The sequence below is a fragment of the Dermacentor andersoni genome, chromosome 4 (assembly GCF_023375885.2).
Source record: "Dermacentor andersoni chromosome 4, qqDerAnde1_hic_scaffold, whole genome shotgun sequence".
Classification (NCBI taxonomy): domain Eukaryota; kingdom Metazoa; phylum Arthropoda; class Arachnida; order Ixodida; family Ixodidae; genus Dermacentor; species Dermacentor andersoni.
Genome location: NC_092817.1, coordinates 192,648,151 through 192,668,320, shown reverse-complemented (window position 1 = coordinate 192,668,320; position 20,170 = coordinate 192,648,151). Strand labels below are relative to the sequence as shown.

Genomic DNA, 20,170 nt, shown 5'->3' with positions numbered 1-20,170 from the left:
ATTTGTCGAGGGATCAAATACATGAATAATAACTGCATTGCAATTGCCAAAGATGCTACAAACAAATTCTTGAACGCCACGCACTGTCAAGACAAGTAAAATATGTATTTTTTCATAAAAGAATATATTCGTATGTCCTAAAAATTCTACTAAAGGTAACTGATATCAATGCTTCCATATTGTTTGTCTATTTAATAAGAAAGAGAATATCACACGAACTTTAGAACTATATCAGTGCGAAACCAGCAAAGCAGTACATGCCTTGATATGATAAATGTAAAGGCCGTGAAATGAACAAGTTGAGCACAAATATGTTAATGATACTTTGTCATTCGAAAGCCTTGTTTGCATTTTTGTACATATGCGACGGCCAGGGAAGAATCTCAGTGACGCTGTCCTTCATTCCAATGTACTGCGCAGGAGCAGCTGTCACCGGTTGCGTATTGTAATTGCACCGAAATCGTAGTCGCAACATAGATCACATATAAAAAGCCGCAGTTCTTCAAAATATACATTAGAAATGCGAAGTACAATGGAATACACAAATGCCAAGATAAGAATTGATAAAAAGCAAAAAAAGTGTCTTTGGAAACGAAGTTCACTTCATGTATCCACAAAACCTAGCAACAAGATATTTAAATATACGTACAAGTAACCAATAAATCTACTTATCTAAGCAAAAGTCACTTTATACAGGGCGTTTCAGCTAATTTTAGCCACAGTTTAAAAATATGCCGATGCACTCTAAGACGACTCGACCAAGTGGATGTTGCTCACTTTTGTACGTAGTGTGTTACGCTATATCTTGTATTTTGCTTAATTAGATTTTTAGTCAAGATTAATAAACCAACTTCTGAAGTACCGAAGTTAGGAAAAAAATTCCATTTAGAAAATTGCAGAGGGGTTTGAAAAGCGTCCGAATAAACAGTTTCTGTCTTTCTATATATATATATATATATATATATATATATATATATATATATATATATATATTAGGTATTAGTGTATTTCAGCTTACTGATGATGCCCGCGTACTACAAAACTAGTGACATGCCCGCTTGCGCGTGGTGATTGCACTGCTCCCCAACGTTCCGCGCACAAACAGCCATAGGCGCGCTACCACTTAAACGTGACAAGGCAACCACGTAGGCATCGGCTGTGCCGTCTACGCCAGAAATGTGCTTCCCTCGCAAAAGTTCGTTATAGCGATAAGCAGACGCAGCGGTTATCGCTTGTGCTGCCGGAAGCAACAGGTCCGTCATTTCGCGATAGCTGTAAGCAAATTGAACATCCCTAAATAAAAACTGTTTTCAGAAGGCTGAAAATAGTGGAATAAGAGTATCATTAAGGACCAGACGCAGTCTTTCATTGAATTTACGTTTATTTTTCATGCGCTCGCTCGAAGAGGTCACCTTCTGCAGCGATACAACACTGGGACCTTCTGAGAACGTTTGCTGTCGCTGCCTTGAGCACCGTCGGTGAAATGCTGTGGCAGACTTCAATTATCTTCGCGTGTAAGGCTTCCGGAGTCGTCGTTTCCGTCATATATACGTGATCCTTAATATAGCCCCAGAAAAAAAAGTCAAGAGGGCTGAGTTCGGATGACATTGCCGGCCACAGCACAGGCCCGTTTCTCCCTATCCATTGCCCTGGGAAAGTAACATCAAGGCTTGCTCGTGCTTGACTGTCGTGCTTGACTGGCTCTGTCGTGCTGACACCACATGGCGTCAAGCTGGGCTAGTGGCATGTTGCAGCAGAAGACTTCAACCTGCCCTTTAAGGAACTGACATGCCTCTTGCCGGTCAGAGTGTTGTTAAAAACATTGGGCCAATGACTGTGCTGTCATATATTCCGCACCAAACGTTAAAAGACCCCTGATATTGGTGGCGGGATATTCCTAGCCAGTGGGGATTTTGCTCACTTGTATAGTGGGCGTTGTGGATATTTACTTGGCAATTTCAGGAAAAGTTCATCTCGTCAGTCCGGATACCTTGGTGAGAAAGTCAGAATCCTGCTCCTCCTGAATCAAAATCCAATTCGCAAAGTTGAGTCTCTTTTGGAGATCCCTTGACTCCAGGCATTGATGCAACTGCAGGTGATAAGGGTGCAGTCCGGCTGTTTTCAGAATCATCCAGGCAGTTCAGTTGGACACAGCGAGCTGTGCGCGTGCTAGCGTGTGGATTAGCTGCCATGAAAGACAAAACGTTGGAGCGAACCTCATTATTTATGACTCAAGCTCTTTGCCACTTTCTTGTGAAGCTGCCGGTTTGCTTCAGCGACTCGTAGGCGTTGAATATTGTCACCGGGCTCACTCGCGTACCCGGGTGCCAGCTTCGAAGTATTCTTGCAGCCTGCCGTCTCTGTCTGCTTGCAGCTACTAGGGCAAGGATCATGTTTGCTTTTTCCTTGTTTGAAAAAGACATCATGAAATTGCTCGCGCTTTAGCGGCCGATGCACGATAGTCTGTTTATCGCTGTCTGGAATTACCACCTACCACTACAACCACGTCCATCAGTCGCTTTACACAGCACAGGAGATAACGGTTGCTAGCTTAAATCAAACAGCCAACGCTTTCGTCGTTGCTCTGTCGCTTGTTAAGTGTTTTTTTAAGTGTTTGTGCGCGGAAAGCTTAGGAGCAGTGCAATCACGACAAGCAAGCGGGCATGTCACGTTGTGTTTTTTGGTATTTCGCGGGAATCCGCAATGAGATGAAAAACACTAATACTTAGAAAGACAGAAAGACAGAAACTGTTTATTCGGACGCTTTGCAAAGCACTCTTAAACTTTCTAATTGGACTTTTTTTTCTAGCTTCGTTGCTTCAGAAGTTAGTTAATCAATCTTGACTAATTATTTAATTAAACAAAATACAAAAATAGCACGCAATGCATACAAAAGTCAGCAACATGCATTTGGTCGCGTCGTCTTAGAGTGCACCGGCATATTTTTAAACTCTCGCTAAAGTTAGCTCAAACACCCTGTATAATGCGTCAAACAAGGCAAATAAACATGTTGCGCAATCACAGATTCACAGATCACAGAATCCTAAGGCCCGCACTCCCCCTTCCTCCACTCCCCCGATGCATCGCGCGCGACGGAAGGCGGCGCGCTTCCTTCCCGCTTTTCTCCGTTGCGCACACAAGACTGACCCACCATCGTCGGTTCCCCTCTCCATCCCCCCTCTATACGCTTTCACTCGCACATACAGCATGCGGCGCGCGCTGACGATGTTATCGCCCTTGGACTTCATACCGAACATGACTGCGACGACAGGAATGCGGCTTGAGTGCCCACCTAATTGCTATCGCAACAATATAGGTAGAGTATCCGGCAAGTGAAAAGTCCCATGGCCCATTACTTTTCGCAAAAGTAGTAACAAAATCGAACTTTCAGCATGCGGCAAGTCGCTGCGCGGCAACAACGTCTTTTTGTGTGTGTGTGTGGGGGGGGGATGCACCGATATGAAGAAACGCAAAGGAAAGCATCTTGGCCGCAATCGAATGCCTCCTTGGGGCACCTAATGTAGCTACCTAAGGAATATCCAAGAAAACGTGAGACGCTTGGTCCACAGAGAACCATATGCATGCTGCTCGTTATCCTACACTGGCGAGATAAGACTTTCCGTAGACGTTGCTATAACATCGAAACAATGGTGATGTCCTCAAGCGAACGCGTTGCAATCTGTCGAGTCCCCACAATGGTGACGACGAGCGACCATTGCTTCTTTTTCTCGTCTGCTAGCCAGAAAGCGTCCAAAACTCTCCGATGCAAAAATCCGTTCGGCCAGAGAAAAACGAACGCGCACCGCAGTGCGCCGCGCGGTTGTCAGGGCAACACATGAAAAACGCATGACCTCTGGCTGGCTCTGGTAGCCCGCGGGTAGCGAGAACAAAAAATTGGAGAGGCTCAATGAGTCCTCTCGAATAAAATTCAAAGTAGAAAAAATAAATAAGAACGCAGTTACCTTTGATGGATTCAGTGTCTTGACATGGATGCTTTGGCGCAGGTGAAAAAGATGTTCATATTGTTTTCTGTAACATGATGGCCAATATGAACCATCACAACGCTTCGTGTCATCGGGTCTCGCTGCGTGCTTTGTCAACTTGTCTGATAGTGTATTGATTTGGCTTGTTTCATTGTATGGTCCGATGTACGACTTTAGAAAGTAAATGCAGCTTTGGTATCAAATGTTACTAAGAACATTACACCAAAAAGATCCGGAATTGAAAATGTAAAGCACGACCTTGGAAATGTCAATGCACCTTTCGTATCAAAACATTATGTGACCTTTATACCTCTAAAGTTTCTTAACTGAAAACCATGCGCTCCGTAGTTTCTGCGGCCTCTGCGAGATGCCGCGGCAGGCCCGCTCGCCATCAAAGCACCCTTGAAGCTTTGTGCTCGGATGGGGATCTTTGCGTTATGTGACTCCAGGTGCATGGGCGTCGCCACGAACTCCAGCCCGAGTTCACAATCTTCGCGCCGAAATGTTTTTTCGGGCGTGAAAAATACATTCTAGAGAAAATCCAGAATGATTTCCGGCGCCGTGGGTTGTTTTGGTTGGCGGTGCATCACAGCTCGAAAAAATTTCGGGGGGGGGGGGGGGGGGGGGGGCTGGAGCCCCATAAGCCCCCCCCCCCTGGCTACGCCCCTGATGTGCCTATAAGGAAGAGTAACAAGGCTTGTTATGGTAATCTTACCCACATTTCAATAATAACAAGAAAGTTCACTCTGGCCTGCATCTAAGCTTGTAAAAGGCATGAACTTATTTTCATTTATGAGGTGCGCCGTGGAGTTCATTTTTTGATAGACTCGGCTACTGCTGCAGTTTGAAATCTAGCATTTTACATTCTTGAAGGCATGTAAAAGCTGCAGTTAGATCGCAGTTATTAGTTTATTAGACCAACTCTCTGTTATGTGTACGACAGACGACTGGTAACATGGAATTAAAGCAACATTTTATTTCGATACTTTATTTCTCTACTAAAAAATATTAAAGCGATAAACAGTTTTAAGTGCTATGCAGTAGCAAGATGCACACATCACGCTTGTGACCCCCAAGAGGAAGGGTGCTTTAGCTGTTCATATGACATAACTCTGAAACGCCAACTCATATTAGCAAATGCACAGTCATGTCCAAAACAACAAGCGTATGCAAAGCGCCCCCTGCAAGTTTAATTACACACAGCAGCCGTTATATTCGATGCCGATGCATAACTCACTGCTTGACAATTCACCCAGTTCCTAGACATAAGCACCCTTTCAGATTCGCGCCGGGCTCGAAAATCGCAACAGGAGAGATAAAATTAGACCTATAATCACACCATTTCAATACATGAGCAAAAACAGTTCAGTCTTAGGTCTTTAACCAATGAAAGCGCGTTTAGTGCGAGACGGCGACGAGCGATGGCTTCGAGCGACAAAACAGATCACTCGGTTCTGGAAATATAGAAATCATCGCTCGTGTTCCGGAAGTGCTTTTAGCGACTAGCCAATAGCGCGAAACCGGAACTGGATGTATGTACATCGCTCAAATACTACCGATTGTCGCGCGGAACGAGCAAACGATTGAATTTTTATACGTGCAAGGATAAAAACCTACTGCAAGGCCCTCAGAAATATTTTTTGCTACTTTTTTGCTGTAAAAATACATCAACTTAAATTACTAAAGCACGCGTCACGCTAGTTTCGACGCGTATTTGCAGCCCTTATACCGCAACACCGGGGAGGCGTCGCTCAATATCGTCGCTCGCACGGCGTACGACTTGTAGGCGACGAGCGAACGCGACAGCCATCTTCATCGCATCGCTAGTAGCTGTCGCGCGCAAGATCGCTTATATGGGGTTTATACTTTATTCAGCATAAAACATAGCTTCCTCATGCGTTTTGAATAAGTTCAAGATAACGCGTCGAATTGACCTCTTGCAGCATGCAGCTGAATACCTGCGGCAAAGTTTATAACTAGGACTGGTGCTGCACGTAACTTCAGTCGTCGCAGATTACCCATGGGCGAGACACTGTCAAGCGCGCGGCTTATTTATAACGAAAGCGGGCCGCACAGCAAAATGACACCTACTCTTATGCGACTCCTTATTTCAACAGCGTTCCGTACACAGTAGACTGCCAAACTGAATAAAATCAAACACACGAAACGCACGCTAAGCACGCTCTCCATAGGCTCGGAATCATGGGCTGGTGAACAAACCATTTGCGTGTAGGATGTTGCCTCCTCTCGCCTCACGTATTATTGAACATACCATGGTTCTGGCAGCATTTGCGGTTTTCAAAGCTCTTACGGATAGCGGCAAGTGATAAAATCACATGCAGTTATCGCGATGACTGGCTTTTTCGATTGACATCGAGATACACAGCGCGCTTGCCTAGTCCGTTGTCAATCGCGTTGGCTAAGCCCCGCGACGACTTCCTGGCGATAGCATGTCATATACGCAGAGTGTGCAACTAAGTTAGAATTCACTTACCGTGGAGAATTTGTTGTTATATCCAACCAATGGCGAACGACTCTGGTGTTTTCGCGGCGACGCGAGATGGCTGACACACGATCTCCCTTGGATGGCTTTCGTTGCAGCTCACTGGACGGATCGCCTTTCTCCGGCGCTGTGCTGTTCCGCGATGTTGAGCGCGCGCGCGGTGGGGCAACTCCTAATGAAAAAGTAGAGCGCTCGCTACTAAGCGAGCGCGTTCCTTTGAACTTTGGCTGCCTGTTCTCTTAGTATCAAAACGGTGTGATCTTTGCTCAGCGTGCACGAGCGATACATCGCCATTTTCGGGACCAGCCTCCTACAGTTGAAGCAGAAGACTACGCTGCGTTTTGTTCTCTATTGCCGCAAGAGTATAACTGGCATTCTGCTCTCTCTCTGAAGGACAGAGTGAAAAGCACATTTCATCCTTGGTGACGGAGTGAACAATGCATTTCACTCCACTCGACATTTTGCTAGAGTAAAACAAGGCTTTCAAGAGTAAATCGGCCGCTTCACTCCTGCGATACCCTCGCTAGTTTTTAGAGTGTATCTAACCGTTTTCTAGGGCCAATTGCGAAGATCGTGCAGCCTAAAAAATGGGGCCAGATACCGAAGGTAGTTCGGTCAAATGGTTGGCTTAACGGCGCTCATGGCGCTCCTCAGCGACATAAACGAAACTTAATTATATTTTTACTTTCATCGTTAAACAGGGCTTCTCCCATACTTGGATAGTCATAGTTATTGACTTCTGTCTGAAGTTTTATACTTTAGAGCTTAGTATGCTATCACACAGTAATCGTCATCCCAATAATCGGCGCTTATGTGCATTTCTTTAACACTCTGCGCTCGCTGCTTTCCGGTGAGGCCTATAAATGTACGATGTTCGTGACTTGAAAGTAGCATCAAGGATGCTGCTTTCAAGAAAGGGCAAGAGCGCAACATTTATGACGAATAGTGATGCGGGCTCAGATAAGCACCAAATTGTGCAAATTTTTCTGGATGTGCAATGTCGCACAATCAGACACACGGCAACATGTGCATTCCAACGAGTACAGAAAGAGAGAGACATAACATATTCTAGTTTTCCAAGGAAACTAAGGCCCCAGTCCGAGGCTCCTAGCATATCGCATTCTTGACTTGCCACACAAGAAGAGGCCACCAATTTTTTTCATACTTTCGTGGCTGGGCGGCCCACTCTTCCAAGCTGCCGGGCAGCTGGTTTTGTGGTAGTTTAAAAAGTATTGTTTTTCTGAAGGTGGAGTTGGACGAAGCATTCCCTCGAGGTGTGTTTATATTGCAGGCTTTACAAGTGGGAAAGCCTGGGTCCCCTGCTAATGCAATGCCTGTAATATGTGTGTTCGTGCTTTTGGTGTGAATGAGGTGCCCTCTATCGAATGCGTGTAGGATGTTGCGTTATTGCGGTTCTGCGAGATTTAAAAGAAATGTAGCCTTTTGTTTGACTGCATCTTCAACACTTTTCTGGGATTGTAAGTGTTTACGGCAGATCAAAGGGTGGGAAGTCCCGAATTCACTGCCCGGGTGAGCTCGTGTGCTCTTAAGATTCCGCGCAATCCTTGCGGGTCTCGACCCATTGTACCTGCACGTAAATGCAGACAAGGGGTGAGCTTTCATGCACATTAGAGTTATGTGTGTATTTGTAAAGGCAGGTCAATATTTTGAATGAGTCTGCACTTGCCTTGGCTCTCTGTTCGCATTGTCATCGTGTCAGGTGTATGTGTAATTTCCGATGTGGGAAGCATTAGCAGAAGGCGCAGCATTGCGCAACCTGTGCATGTGCTGTTCAGAGGAGCTTTCGCCTCGGGAGCTCCTATCTAAATACATAGAAACTAAGAAATCCTTTCATTCGTCATCCATCGTACAGAATTTGATGAGGTCTTGAAAGAACTTGAAAGTTGCCAACTACTGCATATTGGAAGCATCTTTTTTTATTTTGATAAGCCATTGTTTTCATTTCATTCATTTCATTTCATTTATTATACCCTCAAGACCACAAGGTATTACAGAGGGGAGTGGGGTAAAAAAAAAAAGAGGTTACATAACAAAGAAAGCAAAGAAGGCAGCAAGTGATGTAGTCATACACATGTGAAGTCCGAAGCGATGGTGTTGATTATGGCCGTACAAAATTGTGCTTGGTCTTCAATTGCAATCAACTCGGCGGGAAGGTGGTTCCATTCTTGACACGTCCTAGGAAGAAAAGACTCGTGACAAGCTCTAGTGTGACACTGCAAAACTCCAACTTTGTGATGATGATCAATGCGAGGAGAAATGTAGGTTGGGGATGAAATAAGATTATCGCGCAGATATGAATTATGGAAGTATATTTTATGAAACAAAGCCAGGCGAGAGCATTTGAGACGAGCAGAAAGTGATGGAAGTTGGAGGATGTTTTTCATAGAAGTTACGCTAGCCGTGCGGTTATAATTGCTTAGGATGAAACGCGAGGCATTATTTTGAACACGTTCGAGAGACTGGATTAGTGTCTCAGCATATGGGTCCCAAATTGACGAAGCGTATTCCATTTTACTCCTAATTAGCGTCTTGTATAAAATTAACTTTAATGATGGCGGAGCGGAAGAGAAGTTTCGGTGGATATAACCTCACATGCGATTACTTTTATTGATTACGCTGTCGATGTGTAAAGACCAGGAAAGAGTAGAGGTTAAATGGACACCTAGGTATTTGTAGGATGTCGCTACTTCCATGGCAGTATTACTAAGGTGATAGGTCGGAAGAGGAAGTTCACGGCGGGTTACCCGCATGATTTTGCACTTAGATGGGTTTAGTTTCATTAACCACAAGTCGCACCAGTTACAGACAGCGTTAATGTCGTTTTGCAGTATGTTAGCATCATCGGCGTCAGAAGTTTCACGAAGAATAACGCAATCGTCGGCAAAGAGATAAATGTTAGAAGAAATTTCATTGCGTAAGTCGTTAATATAAATCAAAAAAAGGAGAGGGCCTAACACTGAATCTTGAGGAACGCCAGATTCAACAGGGCTAGATGTAGAGAAGTGGTTATTAAATGCAACAAACTGGGATCGATTAAGAAGAAAGTGCTCTAGCCATGTTCTAGATAAATTCTTCGAAATGGCAAAATTTCTAACTCTTTAGATATAATAATAATCGTTTATTTCATTCATGAAGTGAGGGAGTGTGGCAAAAAAAAAAAAACTTGACAAGTCAGCTTGACTAGTCCACAGCTCCCTGGAGTGCAGAATACAAGACACAGAACACTTTTGGCATGGCAACATAAAAACCACAAACAAAAAGTAATAGTAATGCAGCAATAACTTGTCCACAACAGTCAGAATAAGTAACTCTAGAAATAAAAAGTTCTTTAACTGCGTGATAGACCAATGTTAAAGGAAACATTACAAACACAAAAAAGTGCAAGTAAAAAGCGCTACACAATGAAGGAAAAGGCGAAAATAATTGTATACATTTGTGTAGTATGAAACAGCACATTGGTCCTTTGCGGTGCGTGTAGCGTACATGCGCAGAAATGAAAAACCATATGAAATTCTGTCATGAGAAAGGAGTTTTGCCACAGAAAACTATTTCAGTTTGTGGTTTGATGCTGTTTCGGGAGTCAATCCGATGTTATCGCAGAAATTTAACAAATGCAGTAGCGTTCTGTATACCATTTTTTGTCCGTATCCGGTTCTGCGCATTTTGATTAGCCATGGCTGTGTGCTTCGACTCTCATAAAGTGTGGTCCTTTTAGAAAGCGATGCTAACCGTAATAGGAAATAGCTGTTATACTTCAAGTTTGTAACGTGCCCCCAAGGAATGCGGATATAGCTCGTATATTTTCATTACACAGTACTTCAAGAACAGATAGTAGGAAGGGTGAGTCATGGGGACGTTTTCAATATTTTCTAACATTTTTTTCTGCCATATCATCATCATCATCAGCCTGGTTACGCCCACTGCAGGGCAAAGGCCTCTCCCATACTTCAACAACGGCGGTCATGTACTAATTGTGGCCATGTCGTCCCTGCAAACTTCTTAATCTCATCCGCCCACCTAACTTTCTGCCGCCCCCTGCTACGCTTCCCTTTCCTTGGAATCCAGCCCGTAAACCTTAATGACCATCGGTTATCTTCCCTCCTAATTACATGTCCTGCCCATGCCCATTTCTTTTTCTTGATTTCAACTAAGATGTCATTACCTCGCGTTTGTTCCCTCACCCAATCTGTTCTTTTCTTATCCCTTAACGTTACACCTACCATTCTTCGTCCCATAGCTCGCTGCGTCGTCCTCAATTTAAGTAGAACCCTTTTCGTGAGCCTCCAGGTTTCTGCCCCCTACGTGAGTACTGGTAAGACACAGCTGTTAAACACTTTTCTCTTGAGGGATAATGGCAATCTGCTGTTCATGATCTGAGAATGCCTGCCAAACGCACCCCAGCCCATTCTTATTCTTCTGATTATTTCAGTCTCATGATCGGGATCTGCGGTCACTACCTGCCCTAAGTAGATGTTCTCCCTTACCACTTCCAGTGCCTCCCTACCTATCGTAAACTGCTGTTCTCTTCCGAGACTGTTAAACATTACTTTAGTTTTCTGCAGATTAATTTTTAGACCCCACCCGCCGTGGTTGCTCAGTGGCTATGGTGTTGGGCTGCTGAGCACGAGGTCGCAGGATCGAATCCCGGCCACGGCGGCCGCATTTCGATGGGGGCGAAATGCGAAAACACCCGTGTACTTAGATTTAGGTGCACGTTAAAGAACCCCAGGTGGTCAAAATTTCCAGAGTCCTCCACTACGGCGTGCCTCATAACCAGAAAGTTGTTTTGGCACGTTAAACCCCATAATTTAATTTTTTTTTAATTTTTAGACGCACCCTTCTGCTTTGCCTCTCCAGGTCAGTTAGCATGCATTGCAGTGGGTCCCCTGTGTTACTAAGCAAGGCAATATCATCAGCGAATCGCAAGTTACTAAGGTATTCTCCATTAACCCTTATCCCCAATTCTTCCCAATCCAGGTCTCCGAATACCTCCTGTACACACGCTGTGAATAGCATTGGAGAGATCATATCTGCCTGCCTGACGCCTTTCTTTATTGGGAATTTGTTGCTTTCTTTATGGAGGACTACGGTGGCTGTGGAGCCGCTGTAGATATCTTTTAGTATTTTTACATACGGTTAGTCTACACTCTGATTCCATAATGCCTCCATGACTGCTGAGGTTTCGACTGAATCAAACGCTTTCTCGTAATCAATGAAAGCTATATATAAAGGTTGGTTATATTCCGCACATTTCTCTATCACCTGATTGATAGTGTGAATATGGTCTATTGTTGAGTAGCCTTTACGGAATCCTGCCTGGTCCTTTGGTTGACAGAAGTCTAAGGTGTTCCTGATTCTATTTGCGATTACCATAGTAATTACTTTGTAGGTAACGGACAGTAAGCTGATTACTCTATAATTTTTCAAGTCTCTGGCGTCCCCTTTCTTATGAATTAGGATTATGTTAGCATTCTTCCAAGATTCCGGTACGCTCGAAGTCATGAGGCATTGCGTATACAGGGTGGCCAGTCTTTCTAAAATAATCTGCCCACCATCCTTCAAAAAATGTGCTGTTACCTGATCCTCCCTAGCTGTCTTCCCCCTTTGCATAGCTCGCAAGGCTTTCTTTACTTCTTCCGGCGTTACTTGTGGGATTTCAAATTCCTCTAGACTATTCTCTCTTCCATTATCGCCGTTGGTGCCACTGGTACTGCATAAATCTCTATAGAACTCCTCGGCCACTTGAACTATCTCATCCATATTAGTAGTCATATCTATATCCATGGTTCTTGGCAAATTACCTTTTGTTGTGTTCCCCCCAATTAATTGGCAATATTTCATATGTGAGTAGAATAGTGCATTGTATAATAGAAGCTTAACCTTTGGCGCTAGAATATATCTGTTGGCGTACGTCAGTCCGACGATGTGAGACCGTTTTGACACAACTTGGTCGATATGAATGTCCCAGGTCATATTTTCACTGAAATAGCCTCCAAGTATTTTAAATACAATTACCATTTCTATATTTGACTTGTGGAGCTTCATGTCTGAGGTAATGTCTGAGGTCTTGTTTTTCGCACGGTACATGACAGCTTTCGTTTTACTAACGTTTATTTTCAATTTGTGAAGTTGCGCCCATGTATCTAATTCCACAAGCGTCCTGAACGTTCGCTATCAGAATCAGCTCATGCGTACTTCCTGCAGAGAATAACAATGTCACATCATCAGCGTAAATGACAAATTTCACCATCGGATCGACGTTAACAATGTCATTCAAATATAAGTTAAACATAGGTGGGCCCAGAATACTCCCTTGAAGTACGCCGGCAAAAAGTGGTAATATATTAGAAGAGCAGCCATTTAAATACACGTACTGCTTATGGTCACTAAGGTAGGACGTCACAAGCGATAGAACGTTCCGCGGAATCCGTACATTTCCAGTTTTTTTAGCAGGATGAAGTGATTTAAATAATCGAAAGCTTTTGTAAAATCCACGTATATTCCAAGGGCTACTTCTTTATTTTCGAGCGATTGCAGGATAAATTCTTTTTGTTCTGGCAGTTCCATTGCTGTTGATATTTCCGGAAGCCATACTTCGCGCCGTGAATGATATTTCATTGTTCTCTAAAATTTATTATTCTAGTAAGAACCATTTTTTCAAATCCTTTTGAGAGAACGGGTGGTATGGACATTGGTCTAAAATTTGTAACGTCATTCTTACTTCCTTTTTTGCGCAATACACTGACTATGGTGAGTTGAATTCGCCCTGGGAATGTTCCTTGAGATAAGCAAGGTTATATATGTGAGCTAAGCACTCTGCTATGTCTCCTATCACAAACTTCACTGAATTTATTACAATGGACGTCTGCGTGACCACATTTGCTATTATTTAGCCCCATGAATGCCGACATGAACTCTGATTATGATATTGGCGTTGAGAACATTGACTTCTCGTTTCTTATATGAAGAGTATTAGAATCAATTTAATTACTAGTTATTTCTGTGAAGTAGCTGTTGAACGCGTTAGCTAAATCAGTGCCTGTGAGTTCCTTATCTTGAGTCTGAATTGTTTTTTCTGGGCTTGGGCCTGTAGATCTGTTTAGAAGTCCATTCAGTTTCCTCCATTATTCATCCGACATATTCATCGAGCAGAAAAACTGGTTAGAGAAATATTGATCACGTGCACTGCGTATTTCCGCCGTTAGTTTATTTATAAATATTTTAAAAACTTTAAGCATCTCAGGGTCTCGAGTTTTTTCAAACATCTTATATAGCCTATCCTTTTGATAAATTTCCGTCAGCAATTCAGGTGTGATCCATGGCTTCCTAATGTTCCTTCGTTCCTGTGCATGTTTATAATGGAAGCACTCGTTGTATATGCACAAAAAAGCCGTTAGAAACAAAACATAAGCCCTTTCGCCACTTGTTTCCTTAAAAACATCGCTCCAGTCACGATTACGAACTTTCCCTTTAAAATTGTTCAGGTTTTTAGTCGACATATCTAGAAATAACTTTGGTATCTTTTCTGTAGTACGCAATTTGCTTTTCGGAACGCACATGAAAACGCCGCGGTGGTCACTGATATCAGTATCTATTAAGCCTGCTTTCTGAATAGGCATGTGCATATTGGTTGCAAGTAGATAAAGTAGTAATTCAGTCTGTAATGTAAGATGTGTAGGATCACATAACACATTTAAAAGGGCGAAAGAGTTGATAGATTTTCTTATTGTTCTTTGTGGGGTTATCTGCGAGGAGGTTAATATTAAAATCACCACTTAAAAGGACATATTTGTTTTCACTTATGAAGGACAAGAATAGATCAAGAAAAGCGAAGAACGATTTCAAATTTCCGTTTGGGGGGGGGGGGGAAGGGGGGCGATCAATGACCGCCACAACCTTGTTTTCGATAACATGGTATAGAATTTCATAATCATGGTTAATGCTAGAAAATTCAGGTAACACATCGCAATGAAAGTGCTTTTTTACCATCAATAGTATGCCACCACCGCGACTATTCGTGCGATTTAAAACAAATCTGTCATACAAAGGAAGCTTGAGTATACTACTATGTTCACCATACCAGTTTCAGTCAACATTACCACATCAAAAGCAGAACCCAGTTGCGTAAAAAGCACCTCCGGATGGGCTGTCTTAGATACCACAGACCTAGCATTTAAATGAAACACACTGAAAGATTACAATAGCCCCGTTTACATGAATGCGACAGTGGCGCATCGCATTTCCAAGCGCATTTGGGAAAGGCGATGCGACGCCGTTTACATGTAGAGCATTAACTCTCGCGAGAACGTAGCGCCACGTGGTGTCGTTTAAGGGAAGTGCAGTCGACTTCCGGTGTAACTGCTTTCCGGTGGTGGGCCGAGTGCACGTTGGTGGCTGAGTGCCGAGAAATAGACAGCTTTAGTTGAGCGTCCGCAACTTATACCGTGCGCTATACACTATAGTATAACGTACGCTAAGCAGCGCACGTTTTCTAGTTTTAGTTGGCCAGCGAGATCTTCGGATCTCAGAGGCCATATCCCGTCTTTGGGGCTATTTCTCAACTCTAACGATAGGTAGCGCTGACATCTCAAACGTTTCTTTCGTTAGGCTTCAACTCGTTCGAAACGAAAAGCGATCTCGAAAACACGACAAGGTTATCCATAATACTCTGTCGTCGAAGCGGCCTGAGACTAAGCGAAAGCCGTTTGCACAATCATTTGCTGCGAACGAAGCGCATTTTACAAAAGAAACGCCAAATTCAATTCGAAGCGGGCAGCCGGGACCGCCGCCATGTTGGTGGCTAATTCCTTCCCATAATTGCTAATGCGACGATCCTGCGTTTACATGCTCCGCGAGAGTCGACTCGCGCCCGTAAATCTACCCCCGCCTGGCGCATTAATGCGATGCGCCTTCCTAGCGCATTACCGCTGTTTACATGAATGTGATGCGCTAGAAATGCGATGCGATGCGACACTGTCGCATTCATGTAAACGCGGCTAATGTCTGGGATCCAGAAACATCGAAAAAATCCTGTGGCATTACACAACAAGAAGCATTTACCGCCATGTGCAACGACGAAAGTGCGCTTTGCGTTGTAACTTTTGAAAAACTAACAAACAAGGAACAAGGAAGGAAACTATACTATATTATTCAAATCTGCTGTGCAAGCAATGTGAACTGCGTTTGTTCCGTCTCGCTGTCTCACAAAAATTCTCCCATTTCTGTGTCACACATACTTAAAGTTGTTCTTCGCCCACTTCTTTGCGTCTTTAAGCTACTCCTTCTTCCTCTTTGTCAAATTCTCCAGCACAAAACGGTTTGTTTTCAGTTGATTCAGTTCTCCCTTGCTCAAGAACAGATCTTTCTGTGACTGTCCTGCAAACCTGACAATAATCGCTGAGACCCTATGTTTAGCCGCTGGCAGCCGATGCACTGCGGCCACATCGTTCATAGTTAGCACGGGAAGGTTCACTGTGCTCGTAACGGCATTAGGCTTCGATAGCAGGTCCTCATCCTTACTTTCCGGAATGCCATGGAATCCAAGGTTTAATTGCCTGCTTTGCCACTCCAGGTCAATATCCTTCTTTATCTGCTCACAGTCAAGTGAACGTTTCCTATTCTCTACGACGTCCACTCGTTTCCTTAGCTCGGCTATGTGATATCTTGCCGGGTAATGTGCCGAAGAATTGTGTCGTACTGATCAGACATTGTCTACACCGACTGTTCAATCTCCACCGTGCTTTGTAATGTCATCAGCTGTGCTAGCTTGTCATTTATTCTCAATATCAAGCTGGCATAATCAGTGCCCTCTTCAGTGTTCGACCTGCCACTCTGGCGGCTCTTTGTGCTTGCGGTCCGACATGTTGGACAGCGCCATGCTTTACGCCATGTTTCGCCTTTTGACCTGAACGTCGATTCTGCAATTCCCGAACACTTTCCGAAGTGATATACGTATGTACAACCCACACACGCAAAACCCTCCTCATCTGGGCAATCCTTATTGCAGGCCGGACACACTTCCGGAGCTATGACTGCGTAAGGCTGGACAGAAGTCCACACCAGCGTTTTTTTAGGAACGCACAACGAGAAGGAAAAGGAAACAGAGAAAGTTATGAAGTTTACAAAACCGTAACTTAGCAAGAAAAAAGACGATACTAAAGCTCTGCCAGAAAAACGTATTTATACACATAAGTCGCATAAAATTCATGGATTACACACCGCTGCGAAATATGTCACCGATTTGTGAGTAACTTGCAAAACAACCGTAATCACTGTAACAATTCCACATAAATTGTAAGCTCGTATGTCACCTTTGCCTCCTTTCGATGCTCAAACGATCTCTATTTTTCGCACAGAGTTACGGATCTGTAAAAATAGCGCTTTCATTTTTGTGAATTCGCTGAGTTTTTGTAAAAAGTGTGAAGCAACAACTCGTACCGCTGCTGTAGTTCTTAAACTTGCCTTTCTCTTTCAAATACAAGCAACTTCAGTCAACTCAGTTCACTAGTTGTCTTACTGCAGCATTTCTGTGTTTTACATGCTTTTGAATGGAGAAATAGGAGTTCGCCCCGCGCTAGAGCTTTCTCATGACTGAATGGAGTTGTGGGCTAGTTATCTTCCGGCGACAAAAATAATTTTTCCTTGAAATTGCAATGCATCGATCTGTTGTCAGTTCGTCGTAGCCGCATTCACACGTTTGCTCTAGCTGATGCGCACAATGAAGAAGCGGTTGCTAGGGCGCTGTCACGCAAAGATATGTTTCTATTCCATATCCTTCGATCTCCACGATTGGTGAAAAATGTTAGGGTCCATGCCTACTTCGCCTGTATTACAAGTGACGTCAAAAAACCGCGGAAACTCGCCACGTCGATGTGACCTGTATACGCAATACAAGTCCATCGATGAGCAAAACAAAACTGAACTTTTTTTGGGGCGGAAATAGCCCGTGACTGCCCCATTCTCAAAGGAATTGAAGATGAGTGTCGACTGATCGCTTCGGCGTTGTCTACTAGAGCCTGCCTGCGGGACGTGATTTTGTTGCTTATAATACAAGTTTTTCATGGCAGCATAACGTTTTCGAGCCCTTTCGGCGAGTAGACGACATCGCTTTGCCAAATATTCTCAACAGGGTATCCGTTTTGGTGGCGTTTGTAACTCACCTCTGCACGCCGCCACGATCGTCGATGAGCTACTGCAAGCTAAGCGAGGGGAAGCAGAGCAATCGGAGACGCTTTCCTCATCCGATTATCTACTTCACTTTGTTGACTCGGGCAACGCCGCCTCTTCTGCACATTCCTCGCCTCAGATCGGCCAATTAAATTATAGAGGCCTGTAGAGGCAAGCAGTCCTATTTGCGTTGAAAGCAAGCAAAAGTAGCGTTCTATAAATGGGAAGAGCTTTTTATTGGGCTGTTCAAAGAATGCTTCTGGTCACCGGGCGTTGCTTGCATCTGCCGTTACGTAAATTTGACGTCAGGATATTGTAGTAAAGTTACAATGGAATGAATTTAATTTAGAGCGCCCACGGCAGCAATACAGTTCCTGTTTCTTTGACTTCATCGTGAATGCTTGCTGGATGACTGTCACTTTCAGTTATCATGGAACATAGCAACAAAACAAATATCTAAGCTTCCGCTAGCGAATGTTTTGTTAAGCAGATTTGTTATCTGAGTCGTTACGAGGTGGGTTTGAACTTGTTTCAAGTCAGTTGTTACGCTGACGGCTTTACCCACGTAGAACGTAGCGTAGCTTGACTATGCGGAGTACTTTCAATGCATGTGTCCCTATATCTCACTTATAATTCATCGAACCAGCCAGACGTGTGGAACGCGCACTTTAAAAAAAAAAGTTTATCGGATATGCCTGCGATACATATTTGCAGATATTAGCCAGAACGTCGGAAGCAACTTTTTTTTAAATTTGACCAGCCAATAGGCGATGTGATCTTATTATAGAACGTAGAATTAGTGGCTGCGAAGGTTACTGAATGTGCGACACTCGCTAGGGAGCTATATTTAATATTTATTTTTAACGTTTATAATACATCTCCAGTTGCATGAGGTCGCGGGATCAAATCCCGGCCAAGATGGCCGCATTTCGATGGGGGCGAAATGCGAAAACACCCGTGCACTTAGATTTAGGTGCACGTTAAAGATCCCCCAGGTGGTCGAAATTTCCGTAGTCCTCCACTACGGCGTGCATCATAATCAGAAAGTGGTTTTGGCACGTAAAACCCCATAATTTATATTTGAATTTAACATCTGCAGTTACTGAACTGTAGCCAGGCACTGCTCAGGCCTTGCCCACATTGCAAGAATCTAATAGTTGGAGACAACAGTGTTAGCGTCGCACATATTCGTTTTCAAAAACGCCACTTTCGCAGCAAAAAAAAAAAAGAGAAAGAGAAGATAGAATAGTGGAACAACGCAATATGGAACGCACCTTTATTTTGTGTTAGTTTCGGTGCGAATGCCTCAAAAGTGATGTTACGCGATTCCCATCAAGCTGAAGTATGTCGAGCAGACTCAGGTTCAATGGCTCAGCTGCAGAAAATGTACTAAAACAATTAAAATGGTGAGTAACAAAGTTGATAAAATCCTATTTGTGCGTCAATCTTTGTCGAACTTATGGATGTCCAATACCGCTTGTAATGCCTTAACAAAAAACTTGTCGTCCACTATGGTAGTTCTCGTGATCGCCTGCCACAGATTGTAGCATTACTAGTGTCTCAAGCTTCGTTGAGCTGCTGTCTTGTTTGTATCTGACTTAATCGGCATTTGTTGGAAGAGTAGGCTAGAAAGCGCTTAAGCTTTTCACTGAACGAACAACGCTCAGGCCCGGACACGTACCCCTGTCTATATTCCTGCTAAATGCCTGTTCATTTGCGTCTTACAGTGTGTCGTTTGATCTTGTGCCATACTTATGCTTTGAGATTTTCTCTGCCTGTGTAGGGCTCTGGACCTGAATGGCACGTCGACAGGTGAACACGGTATCGGGATCGGTAAACGCAGCCTGCTGGTCCGGGAGCTCGGCGAGAACGGCATCAAGTTGATGCACAGTTTGAAGAAGGCCATTGACCCTAAGGGCATCATGAACCCTGGGAAGCTGTTTCTCTAGCGATGTGTTCGCGGGCCACTTCGTGTTTTTCGTTTCGAGCTAATGTTCGTTGGTGCCGATAAGCGCTACGGAGCATCGGCGTTCATTGCTCCTGACAACGGTGATCTGTAAACTGGACGATCTGCGTGACTGGCTCTACAGCCTGTGATCTGGGACAGTCCAAGCAAATCAACACGTGTATCTGGCCAAAAAAATATTGTTGCTATGGTGATCTGTGGTCACGCATCTCGTGTTTTCAGAATTTCTGGAAAAGTATCACGACAGAAACCGTGCATTGAATTTTATTTATATCGTACCTCTCTTATGCCAGCGCTCCTTTTTTCAGCGTTTTAACGATGGTAGTGGCCCTCCGTGCCGTGTAAAAGAAAGAAAACTTCATTACCCCTGTTGACCTGCTAACGAGAAAGGCTCTACCACCTCTTAGACAGCTGTCATTTCCAACTGTATATTATTAATGAATCTATAGAGTTAAACTAGGGATAGTGAAAATAAACATTCTTGCGCAGTTTCTTGAAGTTCACTATTTGTTTCTGAAACAGCAATCATTG

At 43.8% G+C, this 20,170-nt stretch overlaps 1 protein-coding gene across 3 annotated transcripts in view; it reads left to right on the top strand.

The window, feature by feature from the left end:
• LOC126530563 (probable D-lactate dehydrogenase, mitochondrial) overlaps positions 1 to 19,833 on the top strand; it is an 87,416-nt gene extending 67,583 nt beyond the window's left edge. For all 3 annotated transcript variants that reach the window (XM_050177827.3, XM_072288001.1, XM_050177826.3), the window contains exon 7: positions 19,457 to 19,833. In XM_050177827.3, the coding sequence (XP_050033784.1) occupies positions 19,457 to 19,622 (166 nt within the window). In that variant the 3' untranslated portion in view covers positions 19,623 to 19,833. The remainder of the gene's footprint in view (positions 1 to 19,456) is intronic.
• Positions 19,834 to 20,170: the final 337 nt, after the last annotated feature.